Source organism: Stenella coeruleoalba (assembly GCF_951394435.1).
Source record: "Stenella coeruleoalba genome assembly, chromosome: 10".
Lineage (NCBI taxonomy): Eukaryota > Metazoa > Chordata > Mammalia > Artiodactyla > Delphinidae > Stenella > Stenella coeruleoalba.
The window spans coordinates 16,050,095-16,076,157 of record NC_137156.1 but is presented as its reverse complement, the minus strand read 5'-3'; the positions used below and the strand labels follow the sequence as shown (position 1 = coordinate 16,076,157).

The following is a 26,063-nucleotide window of genomic DNA, read 5'->3' as shown; positions in this document are numbered from 1 at the left end:
AACATCACCCGTGAAATATTCTCGCCAAACTTGAATCTAATAAAGCCTTTAGATTTTAACTTCAAGTTTACAGAAAATACAGGAGATACAGTAAAAGAAACACCAGATAAATCTTATTGACAGTGGGACATTCCAGGGTTCAACTGGAACTATTTCTTCAACAAATCAGTGTCATGGAGAAAAAAGCAGGAAAGGAACTGTTCAAGATTAAAGGATACTTAGAAGATAATATGAACACAATTCATGCTCCTGATCAGGTCTTACTTTGTCCAAACAACTGTAAGACATTTTGGGAACAATTAGGGAAATCAGAATATGAACTGGGTATTAGATAGTATTTGGATATTGCTAAAAATCATTAAAGTATTGTCTTTATGTTTAAAATCTTATTTTTTAGAGATGCATACTGAATATGTAGAGGTAAATATTACATCTATAATTTATTTTAAAACAATAAAAAATATATTAAGACATGGGGAAACATTTACAACTCTTAAATCTAGGAAATAGACATGTTGGTGTTTATTATCCAATTCTACTTTCCTGAATGTTCAAATTTTTTATAATTAAGAAAAGAAAATGTGGACACTGCTTCCAGGAAGATGAAATAAACATATTTTCCCTATCCCTCCCACTAAGTACAACTAGAACTCCAGACATATATGTAAAGTAAACATAAGAACACTTCGAAAGATGGAGAGAAGGCAGACCGGCTAGGGACCTTGCAACCCAAGTTATACCACCATGGTGGCTCCTTGGGTTTTGCTTTGCCTCCTATATCCCAGACTTGGAGCTGAAGAAGCCAGCAACCCAGAAATGCCAACAGGTGCAGACAATAAAAGCCCTCAACAAAACAAAAGCCTGTTCTGTTACCAAAGAGCCAGAAAAGTGGCAGCCTAACAAGACAGAAAACTTTTAGACAATAACCATTCCACTCCACACAAACACCAAAAAAACACAAAACTGCAAAACACAATTCAGTGGAGGAAAAGATAGCCTTTTCAATAATTTCTGCTCAAGCAACTGGACATTTATAGACAAATAAATGAACAACCACCTAAGTCTCACACCTTATACAAAACTTAATTCAAATAGATCCTGGACTAAAATGTAAAACAAAACTATAAACTTATAGAAAAAAATCGTAAGAGAAAGTCTTCTGGATCTAGAACTAAGTGAGTTGTTTTTAGACTTGACACCAAAAGTACCATCCATAAAAAGAAAAATTAACAAGCCCAGACATCACCAAAATTAAAGACTTTTACTCTGCAAAAGACCCTTTTGAGAGATGAGACGTCAAGCTGTAGACTGAGAAAAACATATTTGCAAACTACATGTCTGACAAAGGACTAGTATCTAGAACTCAAAACAGAATAGTAAAAAAAAAGGAAAAAGAAAGAAAAGAAAAAAATTCAGTTAGAAAATAGACAAAAGACAAAGAGATATTTCACCTAAGAGGATATGCAGAGGGAAAAATAAGCACCTGAAAAGAGACTCAACATGACCAGCCATCAGAGAAATATAAACTAAAACCACAATGAGATAGCACTGCATAGCTATCACACTAAATGCTGGCCAGGATGTGGAGAAACTGGATCACTCGTACAGCCCTGGTGGGAATATAAAATGGTACAGCTGCTCTGGAAAACAGTTTGGCATTTTCTTAAACTAATCATGAAACTACAGTGCAACCCAGCAACTGTACTTCTAAGTGTTTATCCAGGAGAAATATTAAGACAGTCACACAAAAACCTAAAATAAATATTTACAGCAGCTTTCTAAGAGCTGAAACTTGAAAACAACCCAGATGCCCTTCAACAGTTGAATGGTTAAGTAAACTGAGGCACATCCAATACCATGGAATACTACTCAGCAACAGAAAGGAATGAACTATTGACACATGTAACAACCTGGATGAATCGCCAGAGAATTCTGTTCAGTGAATAGAGCCAAGTGCAAAAGGTTACCTACTGTATGATTACGTTTATATAACATACTTGAGAGGTCAGTGTGCGCGATCCTTGTGGTGACGGAAATGTTCTGCATCCTGACCACATCATGTCGATATCCAGGTTGTGATACGGTACATATTACAGTTTTGCAAGATGCTACCTTTGGGGGAGACCTGGGTAAAGTGTACAGCATCTCCACATAATTTTTATAACTAAGTAAATCTACAATTATGTTAAAATAAAATACTTAAGAAAAAAAGCTACCTGAAAAATGAAACGTGCAGGCATAACTCAAAGATAACTGCAGGTTCAGCTCCAGACCACCACCATAAGGCGAATGTCATAATAAAGCGAGTCACATGAATTTTTTGATTTTCCAGTGCACATAAAAGTTATGTTTACACTATACTGTAGTCTATTAAGTGTGAAATAGCATTATATCTAAAAAAACTATGTATATGCCTAATTTTAAAATACTTTGTTGCTAAAAAAAAGTTAACCACCATCCGAGCCTTCAGAGAATTATAATCTTTTTGCTGGTGGAGGGTCTTGCCTCCATGTTGATGGCTACTGACTGGTCAGGGTGGTGGCTGCTGAAGGGGGGGTGGCTGTGGGAATTTCTTAAAATAAGAGAACAGTGACGTGTGCCTCATCAATTGACTCTTCCTTTCATGAACACTTTCTCTATAAGCATGCAATGCTGTTTGACAGCATCTTACCCACAGTAGAGCTTCTTTTGAAATTAAAGTCGATCCTCTCAAACCTTGCCTCTGCTTTATTAGCTAAGTTTACGTAATATTCTAAATCCTTTGTTGTCATTTCAACAATCTTCACAGCATCTTCACCAGGAGTAGATTCCATCTCAAGAGATCACTTTCCTTGCAACTCCTCAGCCACGTGCCACGTTTTACCACGAGATCGCAGCAATTCAGTCACATTTTCAGACTCCACTTCTAATTCTAGTTCTCTTGCTAATTCCACCACATCCGCAGTTATCTCCTCCACGAAACCTTGAACGCCTTAAAGTCATCCATGAAAGTTGGAATCGACTTGTTCCAAACTCCTGTTAATGTTGAAATTTTGACCTCCTCCTATGAATCACAAATGTCCTCAATGGCCCCTAGAATGGTGAATCCTTTCCAGAAGGTTTTCAATTTACTTTGCCCAGATCCATCAGAGGAATCACCATCTATAGCAGCTTAGCCTTATAAAATATAGTTCTTCAATAGTAACACTTGAAAGTCAAAATTACTACTTGACCCATGGGCTGCGGAATGGATGCTGTGTTGGCAGCATGAAAAACATTAATCTCTTTGTATCTCTCCATCAGAGCTCTTGGGTGACCAGGTGTACTGTCAATGAGCAGTTGATATTTTCAAAGGAATGTTTTTTCTAGGCAGTAGGTCTCAATAGTGGGCTTAAAGTATTCAGTAAACCATGTCATAAACAGATGTGCTGTCATCCAGGCTTTGTTGTTCCATTTATAGAGCACAGGCAGGGAAGATTTAGTATAATTCTTAAGGGCCCTAGGATTTCCGGAACGGGAAATGAGCACTGGCTTCAACTTATCATTATCAGCTGTATTAGCCCCTGACAAGAGAGTCAGTCTGTCCTTTGAAGTTCTGAAAGCAGGCACTGAGCCACCGTAATTATCTTAGCTAGATCTTCTGGACCTTCTGGGTAACTTGCTGCAGCTTCTCCATCAGCACTTGCTTCTTCACCTTGCACTTTTATGTATGGAGACGGCTTCTTTCCTTAAATCTCATGAACCAACCTCTGCTAGCTTCAAACGTTTCTTCTGTAGCTTCCTCACCTCTATCAGCCTGCACCGAATTGAAGAGAGTTAGGGCCTTGCTCAGGATTAGGCTTTGGCTTAAGGGAACGTTGCAGCTGGTTTGATCTTCTATCCACACCACTCAAACTTTCTCCATATCAGCAATAAGGCTGTTTTGCTTTTTTATCATCCATGTGTTCACTGGAGGATCTGTTTTAATATCCCTCAAGAACTCTTCCTTTACATTCGCAATTTGGCTAACTGGCACAAGAAGCCTAGCTTTCAGGCTATCTCGGCTTCCTCATTAAGCTTAATCACTTCTAGTTTATTTAAACTGAGAGACACGCAATTCTTCCTTTCACTTGGACACTTAGAGGCCACTGCCAGGTTATTAAATGGCCTGATTTCAGTACTGGTGAGTCTCAGGGAATAAGGAGGCACAAGGAAAGGGGGAGAGATGGGGGAAGGGCCAGTTGGTTTAAGTAGGAGCACACATTTACCAATAAAGTTCACTATCTCATACAGGCGTAGTTCAAGGCACCCCAAAACAATTACAAGAGTAACAAAGATAAATGATTACAGATCACCATAACAAATATAACAATAATGAAAGAGTTTGAAATACTGCGAGGATTACCAAAATGTGGCACAGAGACACAGAGTAAGTGCTGTCGGAAAAATGGCATCAACAGACATGCTGGATGCCAGGTTGCCACAAAGCTTCAATGTGTAAAAACAAAAAAAGGCAACATCTGCAAAGCACAATAAAGCGAAGCACAAGAAAATGAGGTCTGCCGATACTTGAGGACACTTACTGGCAGACCTCCACTAATACTGTGTCCAGACAGGAAGCAAGGGCTTCACAGCATCATCTCATTAACCATTCACAACAACTCCAGGAGGTAGGTGGTGGTGTTATGCTCACTTTAAAGAGTAATCCAGGGAATTCCCTGGCTGTCCAGTGGTTAGGACTCCGCACTCTCACTGCCGAGGACCTGGGTTCCATCCCTGGTCGGGGAACTAAAATCCCATAAGCCATGGCACAGCCAAATAAAAAAAAAATGAAGAGTAATCTAAAACACAGAGAAGCTAACTCACCCAAAGCAGCTCAAAGACTCCACGGCAGGTGAGCCTGAGCCCACGTGCTGTGCGAGACGCTACGGCCTACTTAATTACCCGGAACGACCGCTTTTCATCCGGGTCGCCTAAACCAGTGTTAAGGGTCCTACACTCTCCTCTGGTCTCGAGCCTTTCTGATGAATTTTCCTTCTCTTCATTTGTCAGATTCCCATCTTTCCATTAACAGAGCATTTCCAGCCAGGCTCATTTTGTGCCCTTGGCTGTAATGCACTTTACAAGTATGACAAACTAGGCCCTGTAAATCAGACAAATCTGTGTTCAAATCTCAGCTAGCTTTATATTGCTTAGAAGAACAAAAGATCAGAAATAGCCCAGATGGCTATCAGTCAAGAACTGTGTAAATGATAGTGAACACCCATACCACGTGGTCAGGGTAGGACTGTCTGTCACAGGCCTCCTCCTTCCCCAGATGCAGCCATGGCACATGAGCCCCATGTGCCAGAGTAATTCATCCTCTGGGCCACAATGATTGGTGCAGGTTTGGACATGACAAGCCGAGCCAATGAGAATCATCACGAGAACTTCTGTGCCAGGGCTAACAGGAGAGCTGGCTTCTCTTTCACTGAAGTGACTAAGTTAGGAGGCTGTCAACTTGAGGATACTGGGGGCCATCTTGCCTGCCACAAAGCAGAAACCTACCCAAGGCAGGAAAGGCTTCTAAGAGCTGGAGAGACAACGAGCAACACTGACATTATTTGAGCAACTGGGTCCAACCAATGCCTGCAGCCAGATGCAGCCCTGCCCTGCCCAGTCACGTGAGCTAACAAATTCCCTCTGTGGCTCAAATTCATTCGAGTTGGGGCTTCTGTTCTTGTGAACAAGAGCCCTGGCCGCCTCAGCAAACTATAAGGTGAAACTCAGCAAACTATAGGTAAGGTGAAATGAACTAGGCTAGTCTTTCCCAAATTCGTTCTATTTATTGACTATCAGTGAAGACACAGTTCTGTGGTCAAATAAATTTGGGACAGTCTGCGTCTGGGAAGACAGACAGGCTCCCAGTACGCATTAGTAGAGCAAAGACTGGGAAGCACTGCGGTGAAGAAACTTAAACTCGCTGATCTTAGGAGTTTTCTGAAAATTAATTCCTCACAGATCTCCTCTTCATGAGGCTGCAGACGGTACTGAAAACAGAAGGCCTGAATGAAGCCAACCCTCAGATCCCCTCCCACATTCTGTACACATGGATGACTTCATTCTCTTACTGGGAAATGGGTCTTTGCCCACATATCAATCTGTTACAGTGAATGAACTGCCCACCCCCCTTAGAGCAATCCCTCTACTCTGACCTGCTCCAGCACAGAATTCCAGCCATGCTTCCTCTTCTTGCATCATCACTAATTGTCTCTTTACTGAATCATTACTATCTGGGTATAAACATACTGTTACTTCTCCCATTTGAAAAACAAAAACCTTATCCGGACCCCACTTCCTCTACCTACTAACTCCACCACATTTCTCTCCTTTAAAAGAAAACTCCTGGGCTTCCCTGGTGGCGCAGTGGTTGAGAGTCCGCCTGCTGGTGCAGGGGACACGTGTTCATGCCCCAGTCTGGGAGGATCCCACATGCCGCGCAGAGCGGCTGGGCCCGTGAGCCATGGCCGCTGAGCCCGCACGTCCGGAGACTGTGTTCTGCAATGGGAGAGGCCACAACAGTGACAGGCCCACGTACCGCAAAAAAAAAAAAAAGAAAGAAAGAAAAGAAAAGTCCTTGCAAGAACTGTCTCCAATCTCCCCCTCCCATTCTCTACTAAACCAGGCTTTCACCCCGACCACTCCACCAAAACTGCTGTCCTGATTTCAGTGACTCACAACAGTGTACATGGTGGTCAATTCTCAGCCATCTCGCCTGACCCGGTCTGCAGCATCTGACACTACGGTCCATGCATTCCCTCCTAAAGCGATCTTCTTCACTGGCTCCTGGAATCCCACACTCTGAGTTCTCCTCCTACCATGTCAACCACTCCCCAAGTCTCCTTTGCTGGTTCCTCCTCAACTCTCCAACTTCTCAATGTCGGAATGCCCCCAGGGCTCCGTTACAGTACTTCTCTAGTTAACAGACACACCCTAGGTGATCTCATCCAGTCCCAAGGCCTTGCAATACCAACTGTATGCTTGTATAACCAGCCCCAGTCCTCCCCTGAACTTCAGACTCAGATGTCCAACTGCCTATTCAACACCCCCGCTTGAATGTCTAATAGTTACTTCAGAATTAAAAGGTCAAAAACAAAACTCTTGATCCTCTCCCCACCTTACCCCACCTGCAACCAACAACATCACACCAGATCCTCCCAGAACTTTCCCCATCTCGCTTAAAGGCAATCCCAACCTTCCACCCACTCAGGCCAAAACTCCTGGATCCATCCCTGACTCGTCTCTTTCCTTCACCCTAAATCCAACCCACCAACAAAAGCCTGCTGGCTTGACCTTCCAAATATATTCAGAATCTACTTCTGACCATACCCACTGTTACATTCTTGGTCCAAACCAACAGTAACTCCTGCCTGGGTTACTGTAATAGTCACCCTGCTTCCACCCTTAATTCCCGAAGGACACTTGCAGCACGTAGGCCAGGGATCCCTTTAAAATCTAAATTCTTCTCAGGCTTCTGATCAAAACCTTCCCTTGGTATTCCATCTCAGAGTAAAAAGCCCCAGAGTAAAAACTGCTACAGAGTTCTACTAGGACATAATCAGCTTCCTGTTACCTCTGTGACCCCACTTCCTACCGCTCTCCCCTCTCACTCCACTCAGCCACACGGGCACCCTGGCTAGTTCACACCCACCAGGCACACACTCATCTCAAGGTCTTCGTCTTGCCTGGAATGCCTTCAAGCCCTTTGGGACTTTGTTCAAATGTCACCAGTGAGGTCTTCCTGAGCAACTCCCACCTCACCACGTACACACGCCTCCTATCCGCCTTCCCTGCCTTGTTTCCTTACCACAGCAGTTCACCACCTGCTTAGATACTACAGGGGAGTAAACTTGCCACCCCAAAATGTCTGCTTGCCACGCAGATTATTCTGAGCTGAAAACAATCAAGGACCAAAAGATTCAGGAAGAAACTCTGACCTTCCCCGTAAATGCCTAAAAGCGTGTAAACAGAGCACCTGTTCCAGGAAGGGAGTAATCACCACAGACAACTAGAGTATGAACTACGTGTGCAGACAGGGAGGAACCTAGCAAAGTCTGTTTGTTAAAATTCCTCTGTTACCAAACATTTGCTTTTCCACGGCCTGGCAACTGCCTTCCTCCCCTCTGAGGTCCCAAACCACTACCCCAAGATCCTCTTTTGTCTTTAGCTGAAGACAGAAGGGTTTAAGGCAACGGTTTCAACCACTTGGGAGAGTTACTGTTTGCCTGGGTCTCCCCATGTATGCATGTTATTAAACTTTCATTTGATTAGCCTCCTGTTAATCTGTCAGTTTAATTCTAGACCAGCCAGAAGAACCTAGAAGGGTAGAGGAAAATTTCTTCCTCCATGAAAGTATCTTCATTATTTTGTTTACTATCTCTTTCTACTAGGATATACACTCCCAGGGGGATGGGGGGGGCAGGGGGAGGTAAAGGCTTTTGGGTGCTTTGCTCACTGCTTTATCCCAGGTGGTGCCTAGAACTGTCTAGCACACTACAGCTTCTCAATAAATACTTTTTACTGTACACGACCCGGTCTAACAAAATATGCCCCCTCTGCTACCTCCCACTCTGCCCCAACTATAATAATCTTTCAGACATTCTCTGAGCAGGCCAAACTAGCTTCTGACTCAGGGCCTTCACACTTGCTCTTCCTCGGCCTTGAATATCATCCCCAGATATTCGTATGCCTTGCTGCCTACTTCTCTACTCAAATGACACCTTGGAGAGGCCTTTTCCTAATCACCCTATCTAAAATAAGCACACACCGATTAGGCATCCCACACATTCTCACCGGCCTCTAACCCCCTTTATGCTTCATTTTTCTTCATAACACTTACCTACCTGACTCCAGGTAGGTATATAAGTGCATCTGTCTTTCTCACTACAGTGTAAGCGCCATAAGAACAAAGGTGTCATCTCTTTTTCACCACTGTATCTACAACACCTGTAACAATGCCTAGCACACAGCAGGTGTAGAATATCTGTTGAATGAATGGATAAATAAACACTTGCTTCAGCTGAATTTAGCTAGCCTTTCTGTAACATAGGAGGAAATTCTTACAGTAGGTGGGAAGGTGAAATAAATACCTAACCCCTACGGCTTCTTCTATAAACTATGACTCTATGAAATAACAAAGTTAAGTGAGAAAGGCTAAGACCAGGTAGTGCCTTTCAATGTTACTGAAGAACTACTGAAGGATTATGAATTGAATGACATATATTAATTTTTTTTAATTACACAATATTTACATCCCATACACAATTGCTTATGGATCCACTGAAGGGAAACAGTATGGAAGAAGAGAGATGAGAGGGGTCCACTGCAGTAGACATACAATATCAGAGTTAGGGAAGCAAGGAACACTGCTAAGCCTCTTATTTTACAGAACTGAAGTCCAGAGGAGCTAAAAGATTTGTCCACTGATAGAGCTAAAATTAGAACCTAGGCCCTCTCTCAACACCAAGCTCTCCCCACATGGCTCTGCCTCATTGGCAAGGCACAAATAATACAAGAGTCTAAGGCAACCCTAAGAAAGAAAAACATTCCAGAAAAAAATGGGCAAAGGCAAAACCGGCAACACACTTAAGAAATGCAAATAGCCGTTAAGCATAGGAAAGAATGCTCAAACACACTAAGGGCACGTGTTTAAACAAGGAGTTATTTTCCATCTACCCCATTGATAACAAAGACTGACAAACACCCAACTGCTAGCAGAAAGCATGGTAAAACCGACATACCCTTTCTGAAGGGCAATCTGGCAATACATATCAAACTTTAATACATATATCCTTTTGCCCAGCAATTCCATTTCCAGAAATTCACTCTAGGGAGACAAAAGAGACAAATATATAATGCAGAGGTTCCTAAACCTGGCTGCATATAATAAGCACCTGAACAAACTCACTCATCACTATTAATCAGCTTAAGTTCTTACTGCCAACGAACTGGTAAATGGAATTGTTAGCCTTCAGAAATTATTAACTAAGTGAATAATAATGAAAGTTGGAGAATAAAAAGAAAACAAGATAGTAGTTAAATGGAACAACAGGATCGCAGAAAGTTTCTTCTCAAAGGTAGAGGAAATCAAGTTTAATAAAGGAAATAAAAACAGTAAGTGAAAAAAGGAGATATTGAAAATGATGAAGAGAGAATAATATAGAGTACTGGTTACTTACAGAGGTGATTTATTAGGAGACCTTTAGAACAGCAAATACCCGGGCCCCATTCTCCAGAGAGGAATTTAAGGATGGGAAGGTAAACCCTGCCCAGGTGATTCCACTATACACCTCTGATTGAGAACCACTGTTCTCCTACAGCAAAGGTTCTCAGTCTTGAGTGTTCATTATAGTCACCTGAGGAACTATGGAAAATTACGGACAACTGAGCCCTGCGCTAGTTGAACCAATCGCTAGAACGGAGCCTGGACATCAATATTTTTTAAAACTTTCCAGTAATTCTCATATGTGTTGCCACAGTTGTGAACCAAAGTCCTACACCAGTAGTTTTCACAGTGTGGTTCCCACACCAGCACAATTAGGGTCACTGGGGAACTTGTTAGAAATGAGAAGTCTGGGGTCCCACCCAAAATCTACTGAACCAGATACTCTGAGTAAAGCTCAGCAATCTTTAACACGCCCTCCAGGTGACTATGATGTGCACTACAGTTTGAGAATCACCGTCCTAGAGTTATTCTTTCACAAAAATCATCCAGAATGCTTGTCAAAAATGTATTACCTGGTCAGCTGATTTTCAACAAGGGTGCCAAGAAAATTCAATGGGGAGAAGAGTAGTGTTTTCAACAAATGGTGCTGGGACAACTGGATAGCCACATGCAAAGAATGAAGTTGGATTCCTACTTCACATCACATACAAAAATTAACTCAAATTGATTGCAGACCTAAATTTAAGAACTAATGCTATAAAACTCTTAGAAGATAAGACAGGTGTAAATGTTCATGACATTAGATTAAGCACTGGTTTCTTAGTTATGACACCAAAAGAATAAGCAACAAAAGAGAAAACAGACTGGACTTACATGTAAGACTTTCAGATTTAAGACTTTCACGCTTCAAAGGACACTATCAAGAAAGTGAAAAGAGAGCTCATACAATTGGAGAAAATATTTGCAAATCAAATGTCTGATAAAGGTCTGGTATCAGAATACATACAGAACACTTACAACTCAACAACAGAAAAATAACCCAATGAAAAAAGGATTTGAACAGACATTTCTCCAAAGAAGATATACAAACGACCAATAACATGATGAGATGTCAACATCATTAGCTATCAAGAAAATACAAATCAAAATCACAATGAGACACCACTTCACACACACTAGGATGGCTAGAATAAAAAAGACAGAGAACAACAATGTTGATGAGCTTGTGCATTAGCTCACCCAGAGAAAGAGAACAGAATTTCTTCTAATTGGAAAGAGGACAGAACCAAGCCTTAAGGAACTCCATGTTTACCTGCCATACGGAAGAGAACCAGCCTATAATGGAGATCAAGAAGAAGCCACTAGAGAAGAAGAAAATCAGTGGGTCACAAAAGGAAAAGGAAGCGAGCATGTGAAAGAGGTGGACACGGTCAGCGCTGCTCAATGCAGGTAATGCAAAGTTAAGTAAAATGAATGAAAACGTTTCTTGGATTTAGTGATAGGGAGATCTTGGCGTTTCCAGATAATGATGGTGGCAAAATCACTAAGAAATTAAAATTAGGCTACCTTTCTGCACGTTATAATATGTAACACGTCACTCCAACATAAAAGGCTTAAAATAAATGAGTACCTTGATTATTCGCAATTAGTCTCAAATCTTCTTGAAAGATGAGTCTGGAAAATGAAAACTGATTAGAAAAAGCAAGCTCGCAACAACTTCACAAAACCACGGTAAGGGCTCTTTAAAACTACCTAAAAGGGATTAAACTCCATAAAAGGCTACTTTATACATCAGGGTTAATGATGTTCCATATTACTCCCAATTTCTTTCTGATTAGGCCAGGTGTGTTAACATCTGCCACATTTGCTATGACTGAGATCCAGCGTCTGGCCGTAGTTAATAAATACTATCCAGCACTACAACACGTCTGCGTGATTCAAGTAATACCGAGAACTACAAAACAGAAATATGGCAATTAAGTAAGTATCCACATCACCTGACACACGAAAGACCCGTATCGTCCCGAGATTCAGAAAGAGGTTTTATCAGTAAACAAGAAAGAAAAGTGAAAAATCAAGACACCTAATCTTCAGACCAACTTCAGTTTAAATTTCTGAGATACAGCTCTGTGAAAGCTAGGTAACTGTGAAAGCCTTGTCCCGTCCCACAAACTCACTAACGCAGAAAGTGGTAAAACGAATGAAGTTAGATTTGACAATACGCAACGAGTTCCCTTAAATACTCCTTACAGCCCTGCAGCACATAAGGCCAAAGACCCGTCCTCACTCCTGGCAGCGCTACCTGCCTCCCAATTCCCCCAGCTCAGCTGGTAAGTTCCCTTTTAACTGAGAAACAAACCAGCAAGCCTCCCGAGAAAGACTAAAACTGGGGAAACAAGGCTCCGCCGTAAAAGGAACTCTGGCCAAACTCTGCCCCACACTGATCCACCCGCCACCCTTAACCCAGCAGTCACGAAACAACAAGCCAGCCAAAAGTAAGAGAACCTACACGCCACTCTCCGGAAACTGCAGCGACTTTAGATGGAGCTCGCCATGACACATACGTCCCGCCACGCTTTTTTACGCATGCTCGCAGACGGTGGCCCAGAGAGATCAAATTACTGGAAGTGCGCGTTCAGGTTCAACTTGGTTTAGTAATGATTTCATTTAACGATTCTTTTGGTTGCCAGAACGAAAATAATACCTTCAAGACCTCGAGTTCTTAGAATCGTTTAATAGCTACCTTCTCCTGAGCTCTTACTACGTGTCGAGTACTGTGTTCAGAGCTTTCCATAAACATTATCTCCTCATTTATTATTATACTTATTTTACAAAAGAGGAAACTGGGAGTTTGATTACGTGCCCAAAGTGATTCTGGTAGTAGTGACTGTCCTCTGTGCTAAACCCAACTCTGCCGAACTCCCAGAGAATCTGCTCTTTTCATTACATTTTCCCAGCTTCCTCGACCTTTTGTGAAAAGAGGTCATATTAAAGAAAATGGAGAAGGGTAAAAAGATAACAGTTGGATTAAACTTAATATAGATCATTTAACACCAATCAAGGTTTTTTGTTGTTTTTTGTTTGTTGGTTGGTTGGTTTTAATGCTTAGAAGACAGTCTAGGAGCAGCAGTTTAGCAGAGAAAGACAACTTTCATGGAGTATATACAGATTCTGACCTGGTTACCTTACATGAGTTTTCTCACCTTATTATTCTTTACCCCAGACACTGACCTTGTTTACCAGAAAAGCATTTCCACTTTAGAAAGTGAAGACAATAGACATGAAAGGAAGTCGAAATTATGCGTGACTCTGCGTTTCACAGTGATTTGGGGCAATTGACTTATTTTGTAAATGACTTTCCTAGTGCATTTCCCTCTAGCTAAAATGGCACGCTTTGCTCATCCAAAAAAAAAAATCTGAACTGTGACCTAAGGTCCACAGCAGTCTTCACGCAGCTGAATTAGAATTGTGTGTTTATGTTGCCTCATCTCTTTCACTAGACCAAAAGTAGGCCCTTCTTCTTGGTGGTCATCCCACTGCCTAGCTCATAACCTTCTTCTTGGTGGTCATCCCACTGCCTAGCTCATAATCTTGCACTTAATAGCCTCTCAATAAATATGTTGAATCAATGAATGATTGTACCCCTTCTCCCCAAGATCTGGTTAAGTTCAAACAAATTTCATTGAGTGCATACCATATGATATGCACTTGCTGGATGCTGGAGCTAGAAAAGAAGAAAGACACTCCCTACCACCCTTTCAGGCTACTGCAAGGATATAGCTTCAGTAGAGAATAGCAATCCCTATGGAAGATGAACGCAAGAGGCCTGTGGAGCACAACAGAGGGATCAGGACTTCCCCCAGGGGTGAAGTGAGGGAAATGGACAAAGGTATTCCACGCTGGGGAGACAGTGAGGGCCAATGCATGGGGGCCTGAAAAAAAGAGTGAAGTTGGATGATAGCAGAGAAGGCTGGAAAGGAAAGTGCAGGGATCAGATTAAGGTGAGCCTTGTTTGCTAAAATAAAGACATTAGACCTAATCCTGGATGTATTGGGTAGCATGAAAATGTCTGAGCAGAATATTCTCTCAGGAGGATGGGTTTGAGGACAACATTTCACACATGAAAAAAATAGTGAAAAGCCTAAATCAAGTTGTTGGCTGTGAGCAATGGGAAAATGAAAAGGGAGGACAGAAGAGACTGAGGAGGTAAAATCAGCAGGACTTAGAGACTGATAGGTGTAGATGAGGATACAAGGAAGTTTCCAAGTTTGGAGATAAAGCAACTGACACCAGTACTTCTTTGGTGAAATCTGTCTCTTTAGGCAGTTTTAATCTGAATTATTTGAAAAGCCAGTGACACTACCTCTAGGAATTTAACTTACGGAAATGCTCACAGTTATACAAAATGACATATGTGCCAGATTATCCTTTGAAAGATTGCTTGCAATAGCAAAAGACTGAAAACTCTCTCTGGCTTCTCAGTAGGGAATTGGTTAAATATCTTTATGGTGTCTACAGCTCCTGAAAAAGAAAAAGGTTGCATTTAATGCACTATCTATTCTTAAGTGGAAAAAGAAATTTGCAACATAGTGCATAGAGTGTATGACTATAGTTATAACTACAGTTTTAGACATGTATAAAATCTGTGGCAGAATATATAAATAATTGGTAATGGAGTCATGTCTCTGGGAAAAGGAACTGAGTGGCTAAAGGAAGATTTGCTTTTCCCTGTATATCATTTTGTACCTTTTATTTTTGGACCATGAAGATGTATTATTTATTCAAAAAATAAGTGGATGCATTTTATAAATAAAATGACATTTGATAATTTATAATTTGTGGTTTATCTGTTACACTGTAATATTTTCTTTCATATGAATATTTAAATTTTAAATCTTTTTATTATAAGATATACATAACATAAAATTTACCATTTTAACTGTTTTTAAGTTTACAGTTCAGTAGCACCGAGTACATTCACATTTTTGTGCAGCCATCCATCTCCAGAACACTTGCATCTCCCCAAACTTAAACTCTCAAGCTGTTAAACAGTAAGTCCCTAATCCCCCTTTCCCCAGCCCCTGATGACCACCATTCTACTTTCTGTCTGTATGAATCTGACTACTATAGGTTCCTCATATAAGGGGAATCATACGGTATTTGTCCTTTTGTTACTGGCTTAATTCACTTAGTATAATGTCTTTGAGGTTCATCCGTGTTGTAGCATGTCAAATATCCTCTCTTTTTAAGGCTAAATGATATTCCATCGTATGTATATACCACATTTTGTTTACAAATTTTAAATATTTATGCCTTGTTTCTCAAATTAGATTGTAAACTTCATAAGAATAGACGCTCCATATTGTTATTGTTTTTTCAGCCAACAATATAATATTAAATGCTTTATAAATGTTGGTGGTAGACAAACCAATTCGTGTATACAAAGACATGCTAAAAATGCAAGTGAATCTATAAAATAATAGTAAAACCTAACATTTTTTGAGACCTTATATGTGTGTGCCAGTGACCATCCTAAGCCCTCCATGTGAATTATCAAATGTTTTCATCACAATGACTCTGTAAGTAATCCTATAAATTAGGAGTAGTATTATTATCCTCATTATCCCCTTTTTACAGAGGAGAAAACTGAAGCTCAAACAGTCTGACTTCAGGGACTTTTTTTTTTTTTTTACTCTATACTTCAGAAGAAAGAAACGGTATACTTTCATTAAAAATGTGAAATTTCAAATAAAGAAAAACAATGGAGAGAAAAAAGAAAAGAATGATAAGGGAAATGTGCAATAAAATCTATAAACCTTCAGAGTAATTAACTCAATCTTTTAATATTCTTTACAGTGAAAATTGAAGAGAAAATGTGGGCAATAATGAAGTTAGAGAATTCTTACCATCTCAGCCACTAATCAAGAAAGAATAAAATAAAGTTATAAAAATTTAGGAGCACAGGGACTTCCCTGGTGGCGCAGTGGTTAAGACTCCACCTGCCAGTGCAGGGGACACAGGTTCGAGCCCTGGTCCGGGAAGATCCCACATGCCACAGAGCAACTAAACCTGTGCTCCACAACTACTGAGCCTTTGTGCCACAACTACTGAAGCCCGTGTGCCCTAGAGCCTGTGCTCTGCAACAAGAGAAGCCACCACAATGAGAAGCCTGCGCACCGAAACAAAGAACAGCCCCTGCTCGCCGCAACTAGAGAAAGCCTGCACGCAGCAATGAAGAACAAACGCAAAAATAAAAACCAAAAAATTAACTAATTAATTAAAAAAAAATTAAGAGCACATATCTTATTTTTGTTTTTTTTTTGTTTTTAGGAGCACATATTTTAGATTTAGCTTGTGATTTGAGTAATTAGCTAATGTACTTATAAATTTGTTCCAATCAGTATCTTTTTATGATAAATAAATCATGCATTTAATTCACTCTTGAAAAATGATAGTGAGTGTATATGAAATTTTCTGTGTAGAATATTAGATAAGTTTAGTAGAATGAAATTTAAAATGGATTAATCTATTATATATGAGATAAGAAAAGTATGTGTTCTCAATTTCTAAAGTTCAGCAGGTCAACATGTATTATGCAAATATATTATTATTTATGTTAGCTTCCCACCGCATGTGGTGGAAAGCTAACTGGAATTTCTTAATTACAAAAGGATGAGGAGGACATGAAAATTACTGCTAGACCCAGGGGTTTTTATTGGATCTGATAAACTGTCAGAATAAATTCCCCAGCTGGACACCATACAACTAAAGCAGTTTTTAAGCAAGGCTTTTCAGGTGTTTGTTTTCGTAAAGGATTAAAAATAAGGAAATAAGTTTGGAGATTATCACAGTGGTCTAAATATGAAACCAAGAAGAAAGATGGTGATTGTAGAAATAGAGAAAAAAGAAAGGATACAAGAACGGTCAAAAGAAAATTTGCCCCAAAGAGGTGAATGCTTCAATGTAGAGGATAAAAGGAAAGGACACTGATGTTCTTAAATAAACTGAGAAAAGATTATATAAAACATGATGTGAAATAAATTAACCTGCTGTTGTCTTTGGGCTAATGCTGAATTTTCTCCATGTAATCTAACCACTAGAGGTCAGAGTGCTATACTTCTAATGTCAACTATTCTATCAATTTACACAAATTGGTTTGGCTCATTTCTGTAATTAACTGTATCTTTTCCTTCTCCCACTCTCGCTGTGGGTGGTTTGGGGGCTGTTTCTGTGGCCCAGGCCAAAGCCACGAGATCACCACATTCCCTTGCCTCAGGGCAGGTAACCCATGCCAGGCCAGAGTGAATTCTGGGCTCTCAGTCAAGTGGGAGAATCTGTGGTTGGAGCTTCCAGGACCACCACGTGGAGAACACCTGCCTGAGACCTAGGCTATTTCGGAGGAAAGTAGAGCTGAGCGATGTAGGGAGAAATCAGTAAGTTCTGAGGACAGCTGTAAGCCCCCCACATCCACATGCCTGGAGCTAGATTTACTTCTGAGCTCTTCAGTTCTGTGAACAAGTAAATCCCCCCTTTTTATCCCTGAAGCTAACTTGAGTGGATTTCTTTCACTTGCAACCAAGAGTCCTGGCTCATCTTATTTTTACATATTCTCTTAACTTTTAAACAATTTATAACAGTTGTCTAACTCCCTGATTGGGAAAGAGACATATGATGTTTTCTCTGTCCTTCAGTAATATATGACTCAAATAACAAACTTACTGAGTTATATAATAATATATTTATTGAGTATATACAGTGCACCAAGGACGGTTTTAACACTCGGGGGAAAAAAAAAAAAACAGACCAAGATCTCAGCCCTCTTAACAGTTCATATGACAGCAGGTAGAGATAGATAATACATAATAAATATGATATAAATAAAAATTATATATTGTGTTCAGAGGTGATAAAATGGCCAAAAATTTGCTGCAGATTAAGGAGAACCAAGAGTGAGGATTGCAATTTTTAAGATGGACTTGCAATTTTTAAGCCTACATTGGTAGGCTCATTGAGAAAAAGACCTTTAGGCAAAAGCTTGAAAAAGATGAGAAGGTTAGCAAAGGAATGTGTGGGGAAAGAGCATTCAAGTAAAAGGGACCAGCCAGTGGAAAGCCTCTAAGGGAAGAGCACACCTGCCATGTTCAAGAGATGGCAGGGTCCATCAACAGATGAATGGATAAAGATGTGATATATATATATGATGGAATACAACTCAGCCATAAAAAAGAATGAAATTTTGCCATTTGCAACAACATGGATGGACCTGGAGAGTATTATTATGCTTAGTGAAATAAGTCAGACAGAGAAAGACAAATACTCTATATGATACCACTTATACGTGGACTCTAAAAAATAAAACTAGTTAATATAACAAAAAAGAAACAGACTCAGGTATTAGAGAACAAACTAGTGGTTACCAGTGGGGAGAGGGAAGTGGGGGAGGGGCAGGACAAGGGCAGGGGATTAAGAGGAACAAACTACTCTGTATAAAATAAATAAGCTACGAGGATATATCGTACAACACAGGGAATACAGCCCATATTTTATAACAATAAGTGGAGTATAACCTTTAAAAATTGTGAATCTAAATTCTTGTATGTTGTACACCTGAAACTTACATAGTATTGTAAGTCAACTATACCACAAGAAAAATAAATACATAAATTTTTTTTAAAAAAGAGAGAGAGAGAGCAGGAAGGTCAGAGTGGTTGGAATGGAATAAGAAATAGGAAAAGATGTCACAGAGTGAACAAAACCAGATCATGTGTGGCCTCATGGGCCACAGTCAGAACTCTGGCTTTTACTCTGGAAGAAATGGGAGGCTTCAGAAGGTTTTGAGAGGAGGGGTGGATCAAGGATGTCAGTTAGAAAGCTGTTGCAATAATCCAGGCAGGTACTGACGGCATCCTGGACTAGGGAGGCAAGAGGAGGAGGTGATAAGAAGTGGTTAGATTCTGGACATATTTGAGGACGCAACCCATAGAATTTCCTGTAGACTGGATTTAGGGTATAAGAGAAAAAAAGAGAAATAAAGGATGCTGACTTCCAAGTTTTGGGCCTGGACTATAAGAAGAATGAAATTGCTATCAATGGAGATGGAATAGATTGCAGAAGGGGGAAATCAGGTTTCAGTATATTCTTAATTTGTTTGCCTTTTATTATTTTTTTCTTTTGAAATAACTTTAGATTTTTTTAAGTTGCAAAATTATTACAATTAATTCACGTATAACCTTCACCCAGCTTCCCCAGATGATAACATTTTACATAACCAAAGAATAATTATCAACACCAGGAAATTAACATTGATACGATACTATTAACATTGATATGATACCCAATCTATGACTGTTCTTCATTCTTCCTTTGTCTTTCCTGACTTGGACACTTTTGAAGAATACAGATCAGTTATTTTGTAAAATGTCCCTCAATTTGAGTTGGTCTGATGTTTGCCGATGACTAAATTCAGGTTACGAATTTTTGGCAATACTACTACAGAAGTGATGCTGTGCCCCTCTCAGCCCATCGTATCAGGAGGTACGTGATGTTCATAGGTCTCATTTACCAGTGATGTACTTTGAACATGGCCTCTGCAATGTAAAGTTACTATTTTTCCCATTATTATTAGTAAGTGTCTCGTGGGAAGATACTTTGAGAGTATATAAGTATCCTGTTTCCCAGAGTATATTTGCCCACCATTTTAGGTGATTCTGGTAGACAAGAATTATTACTGTGCTACTTGACAAATGGTAATTTTCCATTTCCATTACTCCTTCTACTTTTATTATTAAATGAGCTTGGCCAAACCATTGGCCTTCAGGTTAGCATCTGTGTTCTTTTGACATGTCTGCTTTTTTTTTGGGGGGGGGGGGCTGCACCGTGCGGCTTGTGGGATTTTAGTTCCCTCGCCAGGAATTGAACCTGGGCCCTTGGCAGTGAGAGTGCAGAGTCCTAACCACTGGACTGCCAGGGAATTCCTGCTTTTTTTTTTTTTTTTTGCATTTCTTTATTTTCTGGCTCCACAAGATACCCTAGGCTCATCTTGCACTTTCTCTGCCCTATCCCTGGAATCAGCCAGCTCTCCAAGGAGTAGTGGTTCCTTTTAATGGGAAATGGTATTTAGGAACTGGACATGAGCTCATTGCTGTTGGGTGGCGTTACTTCAGGAGCTCAGTTTTAAACCTGTTAAACTTGAGATATCTATAAGCCATCCAACTGGACTGTTAACTTGGCAGTTATAATTATGATTCTGAAGTTTAGGTGAGAAAGTTAGGCTGAAGATATAAATTTGGGAGTTACTGGCATATAGATGATATATAAAGCCAAAACACTAAATGAGATTAGAATTGATATAAAAAGTGAAGAGGATCAAAGACTGAGACCTGGGGGCACTCCAATACTAAGATGAGGGCGAAGAAGAATCAGCAAAGAAAACTGAGAAGGAACAACTAGTGAGGTAGGAAGAAAACTAAGAGTGTTGTATCCCAGAAGCCAAATGATAAAAGTATGTCACGGAGGAAGGAATGATCAACTGTCAAATTATGCTGATAGGTCAAGTAAGATGAAGGCTGAGAATAAATCACTGAATGGAGCAACCTGGAAGGGTAGTTTTGGTGGAGCGGAGTGAGTAAAAGTTGAATGAAGTGGATTCAAGGGGGAGGAAGGGAAGAGAACTGGAGATAGGACTTACAGACAACTTTGAAGATTTACTGCAAAGAGGGGTGAAAATATAGGACTGTAGCAGTGGAGAAAATGGGTTCAAAAGGAAGGAAAAAATTCTTTTAAGATAGGACAAACAAGAGCATGATGATAATGCTAAATGTGAACAATCCCTTGGAGATGGGGAAACCCACGGTATTGTACAGAGAGGGGGAAACTGCTGAAGTCATATTCCTGAGAAAGGACAGTGACTATTTTCTAAGCATTATATCATAGTAACTGAGATATAAATATTCGGAAAATAAATAAAGGCTGTTCACCTAGTTTAAAAAAATCAAATACATTTGGCTCATGTTATTTTAAAAAACACATTTAAAGAAATGTGACTTTTGGGCTTCCCTGCTGGCGCAGTGGTTGAGAGTCCGCCTGCCGATGCAGGGGACACGGGTTTGTGCCCCGGTCCGGGAAGATCCCACACGCCTCGGAGCTGCTGGGCCCCGTGAGCCATGGCCGCTGAGCCTATGCGTCCGGAGCCTGTGCTCCGCGACGGGAGAGGCCACAGCAGTGAGAGGCCCGCGTACTGCAAAAAAAAAGAAATGTGACTTTTTAAAAACTAGAGCTTTCTAATAAGACATTAGTAGTGACCAAGAGTCAACTAAAATATTATACTGGAGATATATTTCACTGGCAAGCATCAGCATGTTGTCACTGCCAGGAAAATGTGGAAACAGAAAATCCTTTTTTTCTTTTTCTTTTTTTTTCTTTTTAACCATAGATACTCATGGCTTTTGTTTTTAAAAATGCATTCATTAAATGCTCTCTATTAGTCATATCTCTCACTGGCTTCTTTCCAAATACTTTCTTACAAGTGATAAATCTGTAGGGGAAATTCAGAGACTTGCAATTCCACGGAGAGAAAATCTCTTTGAGAGTGAGTGATGGGAATAATAAAGGCCACGGAGGGCTTTACTAGTCAGAAACTCTCTACTAGAGAACAGAACAACTCTTGCGGTAGCTGATTTCATGAGAATATACTCCCTGAAGCTACAGAGAAACCAGGTTTAAACTGCAACAGCTAGGAGGGGAGGAAGAAGACGGAGTGTCCAGTTTTGGATTATTGGTTATTCTAAAGTTCTCAAAGACCCCCTTGGGGTTGTTGTCCATTCAGTTGGAGAGTAATAGCAGAGACCAAAAGGAAAAGCAAGCCAGGAAAAAAATAAGGGAAACAAGACTTTTTGTCTTCTTTGTTGTGTTCTTATACTTACCTTCTTTAATTTCTCAATAAATGATTTGTAAGGAGGCAGAAAAAAATGTTTAGAAAAAAGGCACTCACTGAATAATTACAGCAATTATTTTCAAAGCATATATTTAATTATGTTATACGTAAACATGGGCAGAATTCATATCCTAAATGAATTTGCTCAGAGCAAAACTGTATTCCCTGAAGTTGACTTGTTTTGACAAAATTGTGATGTTTTGTTAGACAAATGATACATATAAGTTTATTTAGTTGATTGCTGATTATCTCGGCTAATGGAGGGAAACAATGGTGTGGTTAATCCAAAATAATCTAAAGTCATTTTTATTTGACTTTGAAAAAAAATTGATATCTGGCAAGGAATGTGGATATTTTTAACATTCTAAGATTTTTTTTTTATATAGACTTATTTATGGCTGCACTGGGTCTTTGTTGCTGCGCACGGGCTTTCTCTGGTTGTGGTGAGTGGGGGCTACTCTTCGTTGCGGTGCGCCGTCTTCTCATTGGTTGCGGTGCGCCGTCTTCTCATTGCAGTGGCTTCTCTTGCTGCAGAGCACAGGCTCTAGGCGTGCGGGCTTCAGTAGTTGCAGCACGCGGGCTCTAGAACGCAGGCTCAGTAGTTGTGGCACATGGGCTTAGTTGCTCCACGGCATGTGGGATCTTCCCGGACCAGGGCTCGAACCGGTGTCCCCTGCATTGGCAGGAGGATTCTTAACCACTGTGCCACCAGGAAGCCCAGTAAGATTTTTTTTTTAACTTCAAATAAAGCAACGAAAACATACTGAGTAAAAACTTACTCAGATCATAGCCTAGCCCTGCATATGTTAAACTTTCAATAAATAGATGCACCAGGAAATTTCTCAGCTTCCTTATCTATCATTTAGCAACTAGATCAGATAGTCATTGTTTTTCTCTATCCAGAAGAACCTACTCTAATTCTATGTGGTTCAGGTGGCCATGGACTACTTCAGCCTCTACTAATGGGAAAGTGACCAAGACCAGTTCAATCAGAGCCTAGTATTCCTCTGACCACAATACGTACTGGATTCTACGAGTACATATAACTTGGGCGAGCTCCGCCACCATATCCTAATCCTGGCCGTAAGTTCATGGATGAGCACATGGTAACAACTATCCCATGGTAACAACAGTCCCCAGCTGCCACTTTTATAAAACATTACCATGCCCTCTGTCCCTAATTGATCACTCTAGAGTTGACCTCTGACCAAAATTGGTCCAATCAGAGGTCTTTCCCTATGAATTCAAAATTGAGACTAAGAGAGTCCAATATCAGTTTTGACATCTAACAGAAGAGTTGCTTATAAGGGAGCTTCCATGTAACTGTGGAGAAGAGAAAGGTGTTCCAAAGAGAGAGAATAAGAGAAGAAAGAACTGTTGGGCAGAGAGAAACAGAGATGAAAATGAAGAGAGAAGTCCTGGAGTGGGTACAAATGTTAATTTGTTAATTATGTTAATTCATGTTAATTTCCTTCCTTGAAGCTAGCTCCAGTTGGTTTCTCATTGTCAATCAAGAATCTTTACTGATTCTGCAGCCCCTGAAAATAGCTGAATGAATGTCTTGACAGAGAAGGCAGATGAATGTATTGACCCAGGGTTGGGAATCTGTAGGACAGATATAACAGAAAGACAGGAAGGGAAAGAAATTGAAGGTTCCAGTGAGAACAAAGTTGAAGTGGCTGAAAATGAGGGTCAAATTGGATTGAGAAGAACAAGAATCCAAAATGGGATAAATCCAACTGGAAGAAGGAAAAGAGCTGAGAGACTACAAGGCATGGTTAGATGAGTTTGTTGCTTTGTGGGAGCCTGGAATCAAGGGGAAGGATGTGGTCTGAGAGTGAGATGTCAAAGGTAGAGGAGCCCCAAACTGTAACAAGGTCCAGGATGTGGCCAGGAGAGTGGTCTGTTGAAAGGAAGTAAGAGTTGGAGTAGAGATTAAGGAACGCTGACACTAAGAAATAGAATGTATAATTTACCTGGAAAAGTGGCAGAAATTAGGTAGAGAATGTGAACCAAGTGTCAAAGCCCTGGTGTATATGCATTTGTTAGAAATACAGGCAATTGACAGAATCAAAATTATACTGGAGATTTTAATTCTCCATTGTCAATATGAGAGACTGAGTGGATGAAGTATTGTATAAAAGGTCCTGACATCTTCAAATACAGAATTAATTGATGTTTGTAATAAATTAAATGAGGTGCAGGAATTCTATTTATAGTGCATACATAATATTCTCCAGGCCATCAGTTGTGATAAGAACAGAAATTAATAACAAAAATATAAAACCATAAAACCCTAATTACATGAAAAAATTTAATTCTCCTAAACAATAGACTTATCAAGGAGAAAAGTAAGAATGCAATAAAAATCTATTTAAAAAAATAATAAAGTACTTCTCAAAAACTGTGAAATGCAGGTAAACTCTTCTTAGAAGAAAATATATGCTGGGAATTCCCTGGCAGTCCAGTGGTTAGGACTCCACGCTTCCACTACAGGGAGAGGGGGTTGGGGGGTGTCCAGGTTTAATCTCTGGTTAGGGAACTAAGATCCTGCAAGCTGTGCAGCGTGGCCAAAAAAAAAGTTAAAAGAAAAAGAAAATATATGCTTTAAAATTATTTTATTACTAAAACAAATTTTTTATTACTAATAGTTAATTAAATAAACATTAAATTTAAGATCTTAGAAACTTTTTAAGCACTGGGTGAAAAAATATTAAAAGCATAGTAAAGAAAATTAGAAATTAAAAACACACGACAGGGGCTTCCCTGGTGGTGCAGTGGTTGAGAAGCCACCTGCCAGTGCAGGGGACAAGGGTTCAAGCCCTGGTCCGGGAAGTTCCCACATGCCGCGGGCGGAGCAACGAAGCCCATGCGCCACAACTACTGAGCCTGTGCTCTAGAGCCCTCGAACCATAACTACGGAAGCCCACGTGCCTAGAGCCCATGCTCCGCAACAAGAAAAGCCACTGCAATGAGAAACCCGTGCACCGCAACAAAGAGTAGACCCCGATCGCCGCAACTAGAGAAAGCACGCATGCAGCAAGGAAGACCCAACGCAGCCAAAAGTAAATAAATTAAATAAATAAATAAAATTTTAAAAATCATATTTAGAAAAAACAAAAACACGCAAGTAAAATCAACAGCTGATTTTTTAAAAAGAGACTACTATAACAAATGACAGATATAACACAATAAAAAGAAAAAACAGTAATTAGAAACAAGAACACAGACATGGCAAGCAAATAAAAAGGAATATAAAATTATAAAGGAAAGAAATTAGTATCATAAAAGAATTTTTGTAGAAATCAGGAAATGTGTATAAAATTCATTTTTTTAAATACCAGAAAAACCAATGTCTTTCAAGTAGTAAACAGTTGAACTTTGGTACATACATTTAATGGAATATTATTCAGCAAGAAGAATGAATGAACTCAACATACACAAAAATATGCTGCATGAAAAAAGACATAAATGGCTACATACTACATGATTCTATTTGTATGACATTCTGGAAAAGGTTAAACTATAGAAACAGAAAACAGATCATCAACCGACAGGAACTGGGGGTAAAGGAAGGGCTGACTATAAACGGGCAAGAGGGAACATTTTAAGGTGTTAAAAATGTTCAATATCTTAATAGTGGTGGTTGTTATACGGTTTTGTGCATTTGTCAAAACTCTTAGAATTGTACACGCTAAAAATGGTGAATTTTATTGTACGCATATTATACCTCAATAAACCTGGATTTAAAATTTTTAATGGACAAAATATTAAAGAATAATGCTAAAAAGAACTGGTGAAAAGTGTTCTTATAAAAGAATATTCCATAGACTAAAATTAAAATGATATGTTAATAGTATGAAAACAGAAATCTAGATCAAAAGAAAAAAATTAAAGAAACCAGACATAGACTTAAATATAGGTGGTAGTTTACAACTATCTCTTCCTTTTCCTCTTTTCCTTCCCTTC

At 39.8% G+C, this 26,063-nt stretch overlaps 1 protein-coding gene across 8 annotated transcripts in view; it reads right to left on the bottom strand.

Annotated features, from left to right (window-relative positions):
- Positions 1 to 12,732, bottom strand: part of CDKAL1 (CDKAL1 threonylcarbamoyladenosine tRNA methylthiotransferase) — an 819,912-nt gene extending 807,180 nt beyond the window's left edge. For 5 of the 8 annotated variants that reach the window (XR_013830328.1, XR_013830329.1, XR_013830330.1 and 2 more), the window contains exons 1-2: positions 12,672 to 12,727; positions 11,793 to 11,836 (exon numbers count right to left, since the gene is read on the bottom strand). Coding sequence is in view for 2 of the 8 variants with exons in the window: in XM_079935369.1 (XP_079791495.1) it covers positions 11,793 to 11,836; positions 12,672 to 12,724 (97 nt within the window). In the remaining 6 variants the exon portion in view is untranslated. The other 3 variants (XM_079935372.1, XM_079935370.1, XM_079935371.1) reach the window with 3 other exon arrangements.
- Between the last annotated feature and the right edge of the window lie 13,331 nt (positions 12,733 to 26,063).